The sequence below is a fragment of the Helianthus annuus genome, chromosome 6 (assembly GCF_002127325.2).
Source record: "Helianthus annuus cultivar XRQ/B chromosome 6, HanXRQr2.0-SUNRISE, whole genome shotgun sequence".
Lineage (NCBI taxonomy): Eukaryota > Viridiplantae > Streptophyta > Magnoliopsida > Asterales > Asteraceae > Helianthus > Helianthus annuus.
In genome coordinates, this window is record NC_035438.2 from 90,370,943 (window position 1) to 90,383,594 (window position 12,652).

The following is a 12,652-nucleotide window of genomic DNA, read 5'->3' on the forward strand; positions in this document are numbered from 1 at the left end:
TAAAGCTTTTCATTTTTTACTAAAATAAAATTTTTATTTTTTATATCTTTGTAATCTTGTATTAGCTCAGCATTGTGTAATCGATATGTCTCAACCCTTTCTCTACATTCAGGAGTGCAAAAGACAGAATTACCTCTTCTTTGGTGAGCCCATGAATTGGAGCTGAAAGGATCTGAGTCATGAGTGCCAAGTTTTCAGCTGAAGTCTCATCCTTAGGTGCAGAATTCTGATCCTCGGGAGCTGAAGTCATGAAAACAATGTTATCTGAGGCAGTCTGATTCTCTGGAGCTGAAATGTTTAGTCGTTGAATTTCTGCATTCCAATCAAAAGTAGCATTAGGCTGAACCACCAGGGTTGAACTTTGAGTACTTCCACCAGCAGCTGTTGTGGTGTCAGTTGTAGTAACAAGAGCTCTCTCAGGGTTGGGTGGAGCAGGTTGCGTTGGAGTTTGATATCTATTGACCCGCAGCTTGGGGCAGTTTCGTGAAAAATGACCTTGCTCCTGGCAATTGTAGCAGCGCATCTTCTCAAACGGCATTCTAGTTGGTCCAGTAAAGGCAAGACCTTGCCATTTGTTTCTTTCAGTTTTTTCACATGAAGTTCTTTGCTCTAAAAGCAGCCATAGCCATCTGCCATGTGATATTTATTTCTTCTACGTCCTCGGGATGTATTGATCTAGATCATCCATAAAATCTAGGAGGATCTAGTTTACCTGCAACAAAGGCATTCAAACAGTTTATAACAGATGCAGCAATGTCCAAATTTTCTTTGGACTGTTAAGTGAAGAAAGCAATCATCTCGTTCTTCACAGAAGGATTCGAAGCAGCAGCAGTAGTGGTAGCAGTAGATGGTGCAGCAGAAGGAGCAGGCGTGCCTGAGTAGTAAGCATTAGCAGAAGTAGGAGCAACATTAGAAGACCCTGAGCTGCAGAACATTTGAAAACCACCTTGAGACATGAGAGTAGCGCAGAGGGAGTAGCAGAAAATCCGGCAGCCAGCATACTATTCTTGTAATTAGTTTCCCTTTGTTTGTCATCTAACTCACATGCCTTGATGTGAAAAATCATCTCAGACAAACTTCATCTGGCGAGATCTTTGGTTTTCTTGAGCATGGCAACATGATGATCCCATCTTTTAGGTAGAGCATTCAGAAGTTGTCTATTAGTTGAAGCATTTGTCATGTGTAGCTCTTCCATTTTCATTTGAGTAACCAGCTTGACAAATCTCTGAATTTGATTATCAACAGACTCTCCATAGATATGGTTGAAGTTCTGGCTTAGCAAATTTCTTCGACTCTCTTTCATGTCTTCATTCCCTTCATAGACATCTATCAAGGCTGCCCACATGCCTTTAGTGGATTTGCAAGTACGAAATCCAATAGCAATGTCTGGACCCAGAGCCATAGTCAGGTAGGAAAGTGCCCTGTCATCTTCTTCGACAATAGCGAAGTCTTCTTCAGTGTACTGTTCAAGAGGCTTCTTTACTTTCACACCAGGTTCATTATCTCGTTCCATCGTGATTTCCCTAGGACCTCTTAGAATGCTTCGCCAAATCTTAGCATCCTTAACCTTCACATGTTGTTCAAAACGCCACTTCCACTCAGGGAAGTCATTTCCATCTAACAATCTGGGAACACGAGTGGTGGTTCCAATGATAGAGTCCAATTCTTGATGTTTGTTCATGGTTGCCAAGTCAACAGTCTAATTGTTTGAAGTCATTTTTAATTAATTAATTTTTTAAGTCCAATAGGTCCAAGAGTCCAAAGTCCAAATTCAAATTTACGTTGCAATCTGTCGTTTCCAGTCGAGACAGTGAGTTGAGACCGAGGTTTCGAATAGTGAATCCTTGAGTCAAGACAGGGAGTCGAGACCAGGGTTGCGAGTCGAGATCAGCAACTTTAATAACAAAAGCCTAAGTCGAGACCACGGTTGCGAGTCGAGACTGCCACTCGAGACCTTTGTTTCGAGTTAAAAAGCTACAACTCGAGACCAGGTTGGTTGTGAGTCGAGACCTTGAAGTCTTGAAGCCACAGATGCATTGTTGAGTCGAGATTGTTGTGGTTGCGAGTCGAAACTGTGAAGAGGACAAGTCGAGATTTTGTGATTACGAGTCGAGACCTGCAAAACAGATTGTGAGATAAATTTTTGACTCGCAATCCCTGATTTTCAACACCTTCTAAAATTCAAAGATTGTGAAATCTTTTGAATTTTATCACCAACAAACTTTCCGATTAATCAGCAAACAGCTTTCTGAATCAACAGAAACCAAAATTAGCAATTTTGATGAACTTCGAATGAACACATAAACACTTCCAAATCAGAAAGTATGCAGAAATCACAAATCGCTGAAAAACACTTAGCAAACACGATTAGTATAACAATAATGGCCGTCTTGAATCTGTTTGATATCGAACCGAACCAAGATTTGGTTTCTTGGCTCTGATACCAATTGTAAGTCCCGTAAAACGGATCTTTCAATAATATCAAACAATCACCAAGTTTGTGCAGAATCCAAACTTGGTGAGATTCAAGAAAAACTGAAAATATGAAGAACAAACCGAATACGAAGAACACATCGAAAATCACTTTTAAACTTGCACACGATTCTATTACTATGAACTAGCAAAATCATCTAGTACAAGCTCACAACTCCAAAACCGCCTCTCTCTCTCTTTCTCTAACTCTAGAATTTGTGTAAATGAGGTTCAAACCCTAAAACAAGTTGAAAACTTGTTTATATACCTAGGCAAGCCCACTTCCCTACATGGGCTCCCCTTGGGCTTACTTGGCCCACATGGTCTAAAGCTTGGCCTAAGTGACCTATAAAGGTGCAAAACCTAATATAAACTAACCCGGTAAGGCCCAGTTCGTAACCATAGCCCGTTGTGTTAATTTGATGCGTCAGTCTCACACTTTAGGGCCTAACAGTTATCTTGTGTAGCTAACTTATTTTAGGTTCACATTAGCCCATAAGAAGTCATGGTGGTGTTATGAGTTATGTACGATGATTAGTACACTTATAGGTCTTTAATGAACCTTAGCATGTGTAAGTGTTGTATGTTTCACAATCTTGTATTTAGGTCTTAAGAATTCATTTAGTTGTTAATGATATCAGTACGCTCATAGTGTATGTGAGTTTTAAGTTACACAAAGTCACGTTATGTGATAACAAGTTATTTTGGTGTTAAATACTCATGTATGATGGATGATTAGTACATTACCAGACCGTTACAAAGAACACAAAAATTAAACCTAAATAAATATAATGGGTGGAGATAAGAAAAATCAACATCGATCATATAATCAACAGTGAATAAACAAAAAAAAGTTGATTTTCTTTTTCTACTATTCGTTGCTGATTTCCGACTTAGTAAATGGTCTAGCAGTGTGTAGATGAGAAAAATCAACATCGATCATATCATTTTTGTTATATTAATTATATTCAAAATATTTTTGCAATTATTCTCTAAAATTTCTGTTTATGAATTACGGACAGCAAAACTTAACAAATAGAATAGCATAACCAAAAAAAAAAAAAATCAAATCTCAATTTTTATAGATTGTACGTTAATATTTGTCATACGATCACAAAAATTAAACCTAAATAAATATAATGGGTGGAGTATAAATCTCATAACTACAAGTATGTGAGCATTAAACGCTTTAATACAACCCTTACGAAAAATATGAGAAAAAAATAACGTTTTCTTTCTCACATCATAAACGCACATATAAATAATGATGTTGATTACCAATAATGATTACACGAAACAATTATTTTAATATATATAAATATGAAAGCGAATAAAGTATTGTGGAAATTTATCCTTTCTTTAAAAAAGAATCAAAACAAAATAAAAGAAATTGACAAATCCTTAGAAACCTATTTACACAATTATAAGATAAAAGAAAGAAAAACACCCTCTAGAAGGGTCACACACCAGTATGAACTCTGAATTTGCTGCATGTAAGTCTATGAATATTGTCCATAGCTTGTTGTAATCCTCTCAAAATTCTTGTTGTAAGTATCCACACTTTGTTGTCCATGATACAGTTCATGGTTACTTTGATCAATGGTAGACTTCCCCATTAAAAATGGAAGATATTGATCATTCCATTTCATGTAATCTTGTTCTCCCTGTACACCATTAGTTTGGTTTTGAATCTTTGTCCCGTCACTTAATCCCCATGGATGATACCCATTGTTTGTCTGAAAGAAACCATTGTTGTTGTTGTTGTTGTTGTTGTTGCTGCTGCTACTATTATTATTACTTCCCCAATGATTTTGGTTCCGCGTAGCTGAGAGTAAAGGGTTGGAGATTGAAGAAGTGTTATATTCTGGAATCAGCTCAGATGATGACTTGGAATCAGTTTGAAAGAAAAGATCAGTGGGTTGCTGTTGTTGGGTATAACTGAAAGGGAGAAATCCGGCGAGTTGGTGGTGGGAATCGGGTTGCTTGATTGTAGTCTCGTGGCTTGCTACGAATCTGTTGAGGAAGAATTCATGTGTTGCGGGTGGAGAGTTGTCAATGATGGGGTATGATGTTGCCACAGCACTTGGTTGAACTTTCTCGTCGATATTATATGAGTCTTGCGAGTTCTTGTCGTTGCTACCGGATGGAGCGATATCATTGAGTTCTGAAAGTGGCTTGTGAGTGTTTGGATCAATCCCTCGTTGTCGTAGCTTTTTCTTGATCGATGAGTTCCATAAGTTCTTGATCTCGTTATCTGTTCTTCCCGGTAATTGAGCTGCAATTTGAGACCATCTACCATCAAAACAACAGACACTTAGTTTTCTGGTTCCAAAGATTAAAAAAGATATTAAATATAATCCCACAAACCAAGAGTTTGTGGGTTGAAGAGCATTCATACACCATTTCAAAACAAAAAAATTAAAGATACCCAGTAAAGTTTCATAAAACTGCGATAAAAAAAAAAAAAAGAGAGAAACGTTAGAGAAAAACAACAAAACACATACTATATCCAATTATAGAGGCCAGCTCAACTCAAGATCATTCACCATTAAAAAAAGGTACAAAACATAATTCAAGAATAACTTACTTGTTTCCAAGAACAGCATGTAATTCAATGATTAGTTTCTCTTCTTGTTGAGAGAATGTGCCTCTTTTAAGATCAGGCCTCAAGTAGTTAATCCATCTAAGCCTGCAACTCTTGCCACATCTTTCAAGGCCAGCAAGTTTAGGGACAGAACTCCAGCAGCCATGGCCAAATTTGGTGATGTGTCTGATGAGTTTTTCATCTTCTTCAGGGGACCAGAGGCCTTTTCTTAGCTTTTGTTTATAACAACAAGAATGCCTTCCCATGTGGATGACACAGATTCCACAAAGATTGGTAAAGGGTTTTGTTTTTAAGATTACTTTAGTGTGTGTGTGTGAGAATTGTCACCCAAAAGTAAGGGTTGATAGCTAGTTCACACACTCAAACACACAGTAAGAGAGAGAGAGAGAGAGAGAGTTATGAGAGAGAGAGAGAGAAGGTTTTGAAAATGGAGGGGCTGACTGGAGGTTGAAGTTTCAAATTAATAGAGGGGAGCCCTCATGAAACTCATTTCACATTTTTTATTTCTTTCATATTCGATTCTTATCTTTATTATTTATTTTTATATTCTTTCATAACGTTAAAAAATAACTATATAGTTTATAAATTAGGAGGAAGAGAACGTTTTAATAATCTTCTAATAATTTATTTAATTTTGAAGTATTGAATAGTCATATAAAAGTTTGAAGTTTCGACCCCTCTTAATCTTATTACTTTTAACATTTTGGCGTCACTAGAAGTGGATAACAAAGAAAGGTCACATCTAGATATGCCAAAGTATGACAATCTCCATATTTTATTCTATGATTTTTAACCAATTAATGAGTCACAACACGAGTGTACGTACATGGTTTGATTAGGTATAACAAGATGTGAAGATTGGAGGGGTGGGAGTTTGAGGCCTATAAGTCATACCAAGATTGAACTTGACAGTCACTTTATATGGATCATGTGTTTCTAAGCTTAAAATTGACCATAAAAGTTTTGGCATTGATTAATATTTTGCTCATTGCAAAGAGACATTATAGTGATATTTCACATTTTGTAGAGAAGATATAGAAATAATAAGTAAACAATAATAGTATGTGCTTAAAACTTTTGTTAACGTCACATCTCACTCGATTATGGAATTAATAGAATTGCCGTATTTATATAACTAAAGACTAATTAAAGATTTTAATAATAAATTATCTCAACTTCACACATTTACTCTCCATAGATTTAAGAATCTCGAATAAGACAGAAAGGCTTAACCCTGTGTTATTTTAGGTCCGCTATGTGTGGGTCTTTGCAAGAGAAATTTATATTCTAAATGAGGAGTCCGAATTAGGTTTTTTGGAATTTTGTGTTTTGAATTTAATCTAAAGAGTATGTTCTTTGAGATTGTTTTTTTTTTTTCACTTCCGCTTACCAAAAATGGTCTTCGTGTCCTAAATATCAATGAGAATCATGTTTATCTTAAATTTAATTGTGTTTATTTTCATTTGGGGCTTCAACCCCTATTTTACTCCGATATTTGTTTTTCATGTCAGTCATATCCTCATTATTTCATTAACTGGGATAAATATGCATGTTGCGATTAGATCGAAAATAAACATAAGACAAATCCAAAGCATCATCTCAAAATCTACACTACAAATATATTATACAATGTTACTGCTTGCATATTCTTTGCAAATGCTTGTTGATTTTGTCTTGCTCTTACATGTAGCACATGTAGCCTCAATTTTACATTTTCGTACCATGCAATCAACAGGATACTTGTCTTTTTTATTTACGCGCGTATATACAAACGTAGATTTTGAATTTGTGTTTTGCTTGTTCACCTTTTATCTAGTACAGTCTTGCCTGGTGTAGCACTTTGGGAGGAGCATGAGTGCATGACATAGGGAAACATTGATCACGGGGGGCTATCGATCCATGTAAAACATGAAAAGTAGGCCTGTAAATAAACCGAACGTTCATAGACTATTCATGAACTTGTTCGGCGGAAAGTTCGTTTATCTTCGTTTATTTTATAAACGAACAAACACGAACAAAAAAAATTGTTTATTTAATTAAATGAACGAATATGAACACACCTTGTGTCCGTTTACTTAGAGTTAATTACACCATTAGTCCCTGTGCTTCATGAAAAGTAACATCCTTAGATACTAATAGTTAAAAGTGACAATCTAATGTTTTAACTTTTGATTTTGTAACATCCTAGGGCCTTAAGACTAACGGGTGTTAAATACTAACTGAAAACTTAAGGTATTTTGTCAATTAATAACTTAGTACCCAAGCTTGTTACATTGGAGAAATCACAGGGACTAACCCTACAACAAACTCTGATAGTATTTATAACACGAATTTTATTTTCTTTTTCTCATTTTCTTTAACTAAGTTTTTTTATTATGTAACTAAAAATATAAAAAATAGGACAAACCAAAACACACTAATTTATAAAATCCAAAATGGTCAATATGAGTTAAAAAAACTTCTCGAAACCATGGAATAAGTCACTTTTAATTCTTTATTAAAAAAAAAAAACTCCATCAAGAACTAAATTCATCTTTATTAAAAAAACTCCACATGATTGATCAATATGAAGTTTAGTGTGGTTTTCAAACAATAAAGCAAATATGAAGTTTATATCCATCATATACCCATCTACTCATCACAATTTAGTTTGAACTTAATTTCTATAAAGTTTAGCATATCTTTATTCTCATCCATTCATCACTTTATATCCATCAAGAACTAAATTCTCATGTGCATGGTAGTCACCAAAAAATACTTGGATGGTTCCATGGCATAGTGCCGATGGTGGTTCACGACACGGTGTTGGTGGTGGTTCCACGGTACGGTGGTTCGATGGCACGGTGGTGGTTCAACGGTTAGGTGGTGGTGTAACAGTACTGAATGATCACAATGTGTCTATTTTTTATTTCATTAACTTTATTTTTCTCTTTTATTAAATAAATTATGTCAACATATTTAATAAAAATAAATGTTACCTAAGATAGTTCACCTCCCATTCAGGTTAATTATATAGGATTAGAAAATAAAATAAACTTTAATAAGTTAATTAGAACAATTTTTTTATGAGTGACCTAATTGAAACACTCCTAAAACTTGGTTATCGTTTTGTGAAATATTCCCGTTAATTTACTTGTAAGCTAATTACTTAAGTGGCTTCAAATTAGCTTGAATACGTCAATTACGTATAACAATTTAAAAATAGTTTACATACATAATAAAAAAGGTTTAATTAAATAATTAGAGAAAAAAGAAAATTTGTGTTTTTAATATTACAAGAGTTAATTTTGTGGTTAGTCCCTGTGGTTTCTCCAAAGTTTAAGGTTAGGTACTAAGTTCTCAGTTAATTTTTAACAGCCGTTAGCCTTACAAAATCAAAAGTTAAAAACTTAGATTGTTACTTTGAACTATTAGCATCTGAGGTTGTTACTTTACATAAACCATGGGGACTAACGGTGTAATTAACTCATTTATTTATGTTTGTGAACGTTTGTTTATGTTAGTTTAAATTTTAGTAAATACATAAATATTAGGTTTTCTAACTACCTATATAAATATAATTAATTAGTAATTGAGTTTTCTAATAGTAAAAAATAAAATATTAAAATTTTCTTAGATCGTAACTGACCACTTACTTAATATTTATATAAAAAACTAATTAATTTTAGTATTTATGAACCCTAACTTAGATTTGTTTTCAGATGAACTGTAATATATATGACTTGTTTGTTTGTGTTCACTAATGTTAAATTGGGTTTGTTATATTTGTTTAATTACGTTCATTTGTATTCGTTTATGTTTGTTTAATCGTGCTAATTTATGTTTGTTTTTGTTTATTCAAATATGGTTAGTTAAAGTCTTTTTGTTTATGTACGTTTATGTTCGTGAACTGTTCGTTTAGGCTTTAAACGAACGAACATAAACAAACACGAACATGTCTGATTTCTTAATGAACGAACACAAACAAAAAAATGTGTTAGATTATATGTTCGTGTTCGATTAAAGTTAAATGAATGAACATGAACATGTCTGTCTTCATGTTCGTTCGGTTCGTTTACAAGCCTAATGAAAAGTAATTAGGTATGTCATTTTGAGGACTGTCTTACGCCCCGCTTGCGGTATGCGCATATACTATATATATGTGTGGCCCTCGGGGGGCAAAAGTGAAAGTGGACTAACTTTAATGTTATTTTACTAACTTGGTAAAAATAACGTTAAATACGGGGGGATGGTTAATCATGCATCATGCGGTGGCGTTGATAGCCGAAGGAAAATAGGGTACATGAACTAATCGGCCTTTGATAAGTGATATATGCATTATGTCCAAGGCTTGATGCAAAACTACTATCGAGTCGGGGGGTCTCACTGGAAGCAACATCTCTATTCCTATAGGGTAGAGGTAAGGTTATCTACATCTTACCCTCTTCAGACCATACCGTAGCTTTGCTATTGATACGATTTACTGCGTATGATGATGATGATTTTGAGGACTGTCTCTTTTCCTTTGACAAATAGGAATGAGAATGTATGTATGCAACATATTGTTGGGGAATTTTCAGATTACCGGATGATTAGAGAGGCGTGTAGTCACTCTCAAATCAAATTATTTCGGCGTTTCACCCGAATAATTTAATCAGATACAACTTTGATTTTCAAGAAATAGAACCAGGGTATGTGTGTATGTGAATTGTCTGAACTAGAAGAAGTTGCGACCAAAACTATCTGCGAATTTGAGAGGTTGGGGATGATTAACTGCCATTAGGAAATTATCTCAATCTTAAGACAAAAAACTGCCACCAAAACTGCCAGTTTTTTTATATTTCAAAACTGTGGCAATTACCAGGAAGAGCTCAACCCAGCCAGGGACGCTGCCCCTGGACCCCCCCCCCCCCCCCCCCGCCAAGGGGGCGTTGCCCCCTTGGAACCCCCCGTAGAATATGGGCTCCGCCCGTACACTTCAAATTATAATAACTCAAACAAGCGTGCACTCCCGCACCTCCTAACTTGCTTGTTAGATATTTTAGTGTAATCGGGATTGACTTGGTGATCAAATTATAATAACTCAAACAAGCGTGCACTCACGTACCTCCTAACTTGCTTGATGTGTATTATTATTCGCTTTGATCACCAAGTCAATCCCGATTACACTAAAATATCTAACATTCCTCCCCCATTTGACCATAATCCTTCTAACTTAAACAAATTAACAACAATCAAACTTATGCATAAATGAAATATCACGACGATTGAATTTCACATTAGTATATATTACACATTCCAAATATTCGAATATAGGGGTGTCGCTAAGGATTGAACCATTTCTATTCAGTGAATACATGAAGATAATATACACACAAGTTTTCACACTCTAATGTTCTTTCTTGACACTATTTTACTAGCCTGTGTCCCATCCTTCAATGAGCATATTAAAGCCAAGTCCTAGCTTCTTAGAGCGGCTAAACATCATGCTCATATAGGTAGCTCTTTATTCTTGCATCTGCATATGCAATTTTTAACCTCCTTTAACTTGCAGGTCTGAACACATACCTTGGTATGATGCTACTAATGTGTTCTAATTTCTAGATGTTAAGCTTGTTGTTAATCCACTTCTAGAAGAATGATCTTCCTTGTTGTTAATCTAGCCTGCATCCAAATAACCTTCTAAAACCAAAGGAAATCCAGTATAAGTCAAAGCATATTTCATGGTTCCATTCAAGTACCTAAATACTCGATTCAATGCTTGCCAATGACTTGCACCTGGATTGCTAGTATACCTACTAAGCTTTCCAACAACATAAGTTATATCCAGTCTAGTGCTAATCATGGCATACATGAGAGATCTAATGGCCCTTGAATATTCAAGTTGGCTTACAGCTACACCTTCATTAGGTGAGAGCTTAAAAGCAGGATCCATTAGAGTGCTAACCGGAGAACTATCATGAAAATTAAACTTTATCAATATCTTCTCAATATAATGAGATTGAGAGATCGATATGCCATTGTTCTTCCGTTTGATCCTTATACCAAGGATTACATTTGCCTCCCCCAAGTCTTTCATGTCAAAACCAGATGACAAAAATTTCTTTGTTCTATCAACTTGATCCTAGTCAGTACTGAAGATCAACATGTCATCAACATATTGATAAATTATGACTCCTTTCCTAGAATCATCAAATTTGCTATATACACACTTGTCCGCTTGGTTTAATACAAAACCATTAAAAAAACCACATCATCAAGATTTTGATGCCATTGTTTAGGTGTTTGCTTTAAGCCATACAATGACAGAACTAGCTTACACACTTATGCTCATTGCCAGGCATAACAAAACCCTCTGGTTGTTTCATATATATCTCCTCATCCAAATCACCATTCAGGAAAGCGGTTTTCACATCCATTTTGTGAATCACAAGATTATGTATTGCAGCTAAGGCAACCAACAATCTAATGGTGGATATTCTTGCTACAGGAGCATATGAATCAAAGTAGTCAATTCCTTCGTTATATCTAAAGCCTTGGATAACCAATCGAGCTTTAAACTTATCAATTGAACCATCTACTTTCATCTTCTTCTTGAAGATCCATTTACAACCAAGTGGTTTACACCCAGGGGGTAGATCAGACAGTTTCCAAGTGTTATTCTGCATAATAGAGTCCATTTCATCATTTATAGCTTCTTTCCAGAAAGCTACATGCTGAGAAGCCATGGCTTCACTATAGGTTCTAGGATCTTCCTCAATATTGAAACAATATTGATATTGTATTTTAACTTCATCTCTAGATCCTTCAACCAAATATAGTTGAAAATCATCACCAAATGATTTAGCTTTTCTTGTTCTACCACTCCTCCTAGGTTCCGGAGTAGTATCAATCACTTGATCAGCCACTTGAGAGTTACTAAAGCTTGGAACCATGTCCCTAGACCTAGGTATTGAAGAGAATCTATTCTCATCATAATCTGCAGTTCTTGCCTTAATTACTGTATGCACAGACACGTAGTCATTTGGTTCTATAACATAGAAGCTGTGAGCAAATGAATGCTCCGCATACCCAATGAAGATGCAGTCTATACATCTTTCCCCTATGTTCCTTATCTTAGGATTAATGAGCCTTACCACGGCTCTACAACCCCAAACTCTCAGTTTATGCAGCTTAGGTGGTTTTTTTATGCCAAAGCTCAAAAGGGGTGGTCTTTTTACTTTTATTTGGAACCCTATTTAACAAATAGCAAGCTGTCAACATAGCCTCACCCCAAAAGCCCTCACTTAGGCCCGAATAGGACAACATGGTTGATCATTTGCTTTAGAGTCCTATTCTTCCTTTTCGCCACACCATTTTGTTCTGGTGTGTAAGGAGCTATGGTATGGTGTATTATTCCAGTCGATTGGAAATACACCGAATAAAAATACTCACCACCTCTGTCCGTATGTAGGGTTTTGATCAACCCACTCCGAGTAAGCTCTACTTCTTTTTTATAGATCTTAGACTTTTCGGAAGCTTTATCTTTAGCAAGCAACAAATACACATAGCAAAATCTAGTAGCATCATCTATGAACGTTACTACATACTTTTTAT

At 35.4% G+C, this 12,652-nt stretch overlaps 1 protein-coding gene across 1 annotated transcript; it reads right to left on the reverse strand.

The window, feature by feature from the left end:
* Positions 1 to 3,808: 3,808 nt before the first annotated feature.
* Positions 3,809 to 5,512, reverse strand: LOC110865780 (transcription factor MYB61). Its single transcript, XM_022115102.2, has 2 exons — positions 5,060 to 5,512; positions 3,809 to 4,764 (listed from the first exon to the last, which is right to left on the reverse strand). The coding sequence occupies exons 1-2, from the start codon at positions 5,320 to 5,322 to the stop codon at positions 3,972 to 3,974; spliced, it is 1,056 nt and encodes a 351-aa protein (XP_021970794.1). The 5' UTR covers positions 5,323 to 5,512; the 3' UTR covers positions 3,809 to 3,971.
* Between the last annotated feature and the right edge of the window lie 7,140 nt (positions 5,513 to 12,652).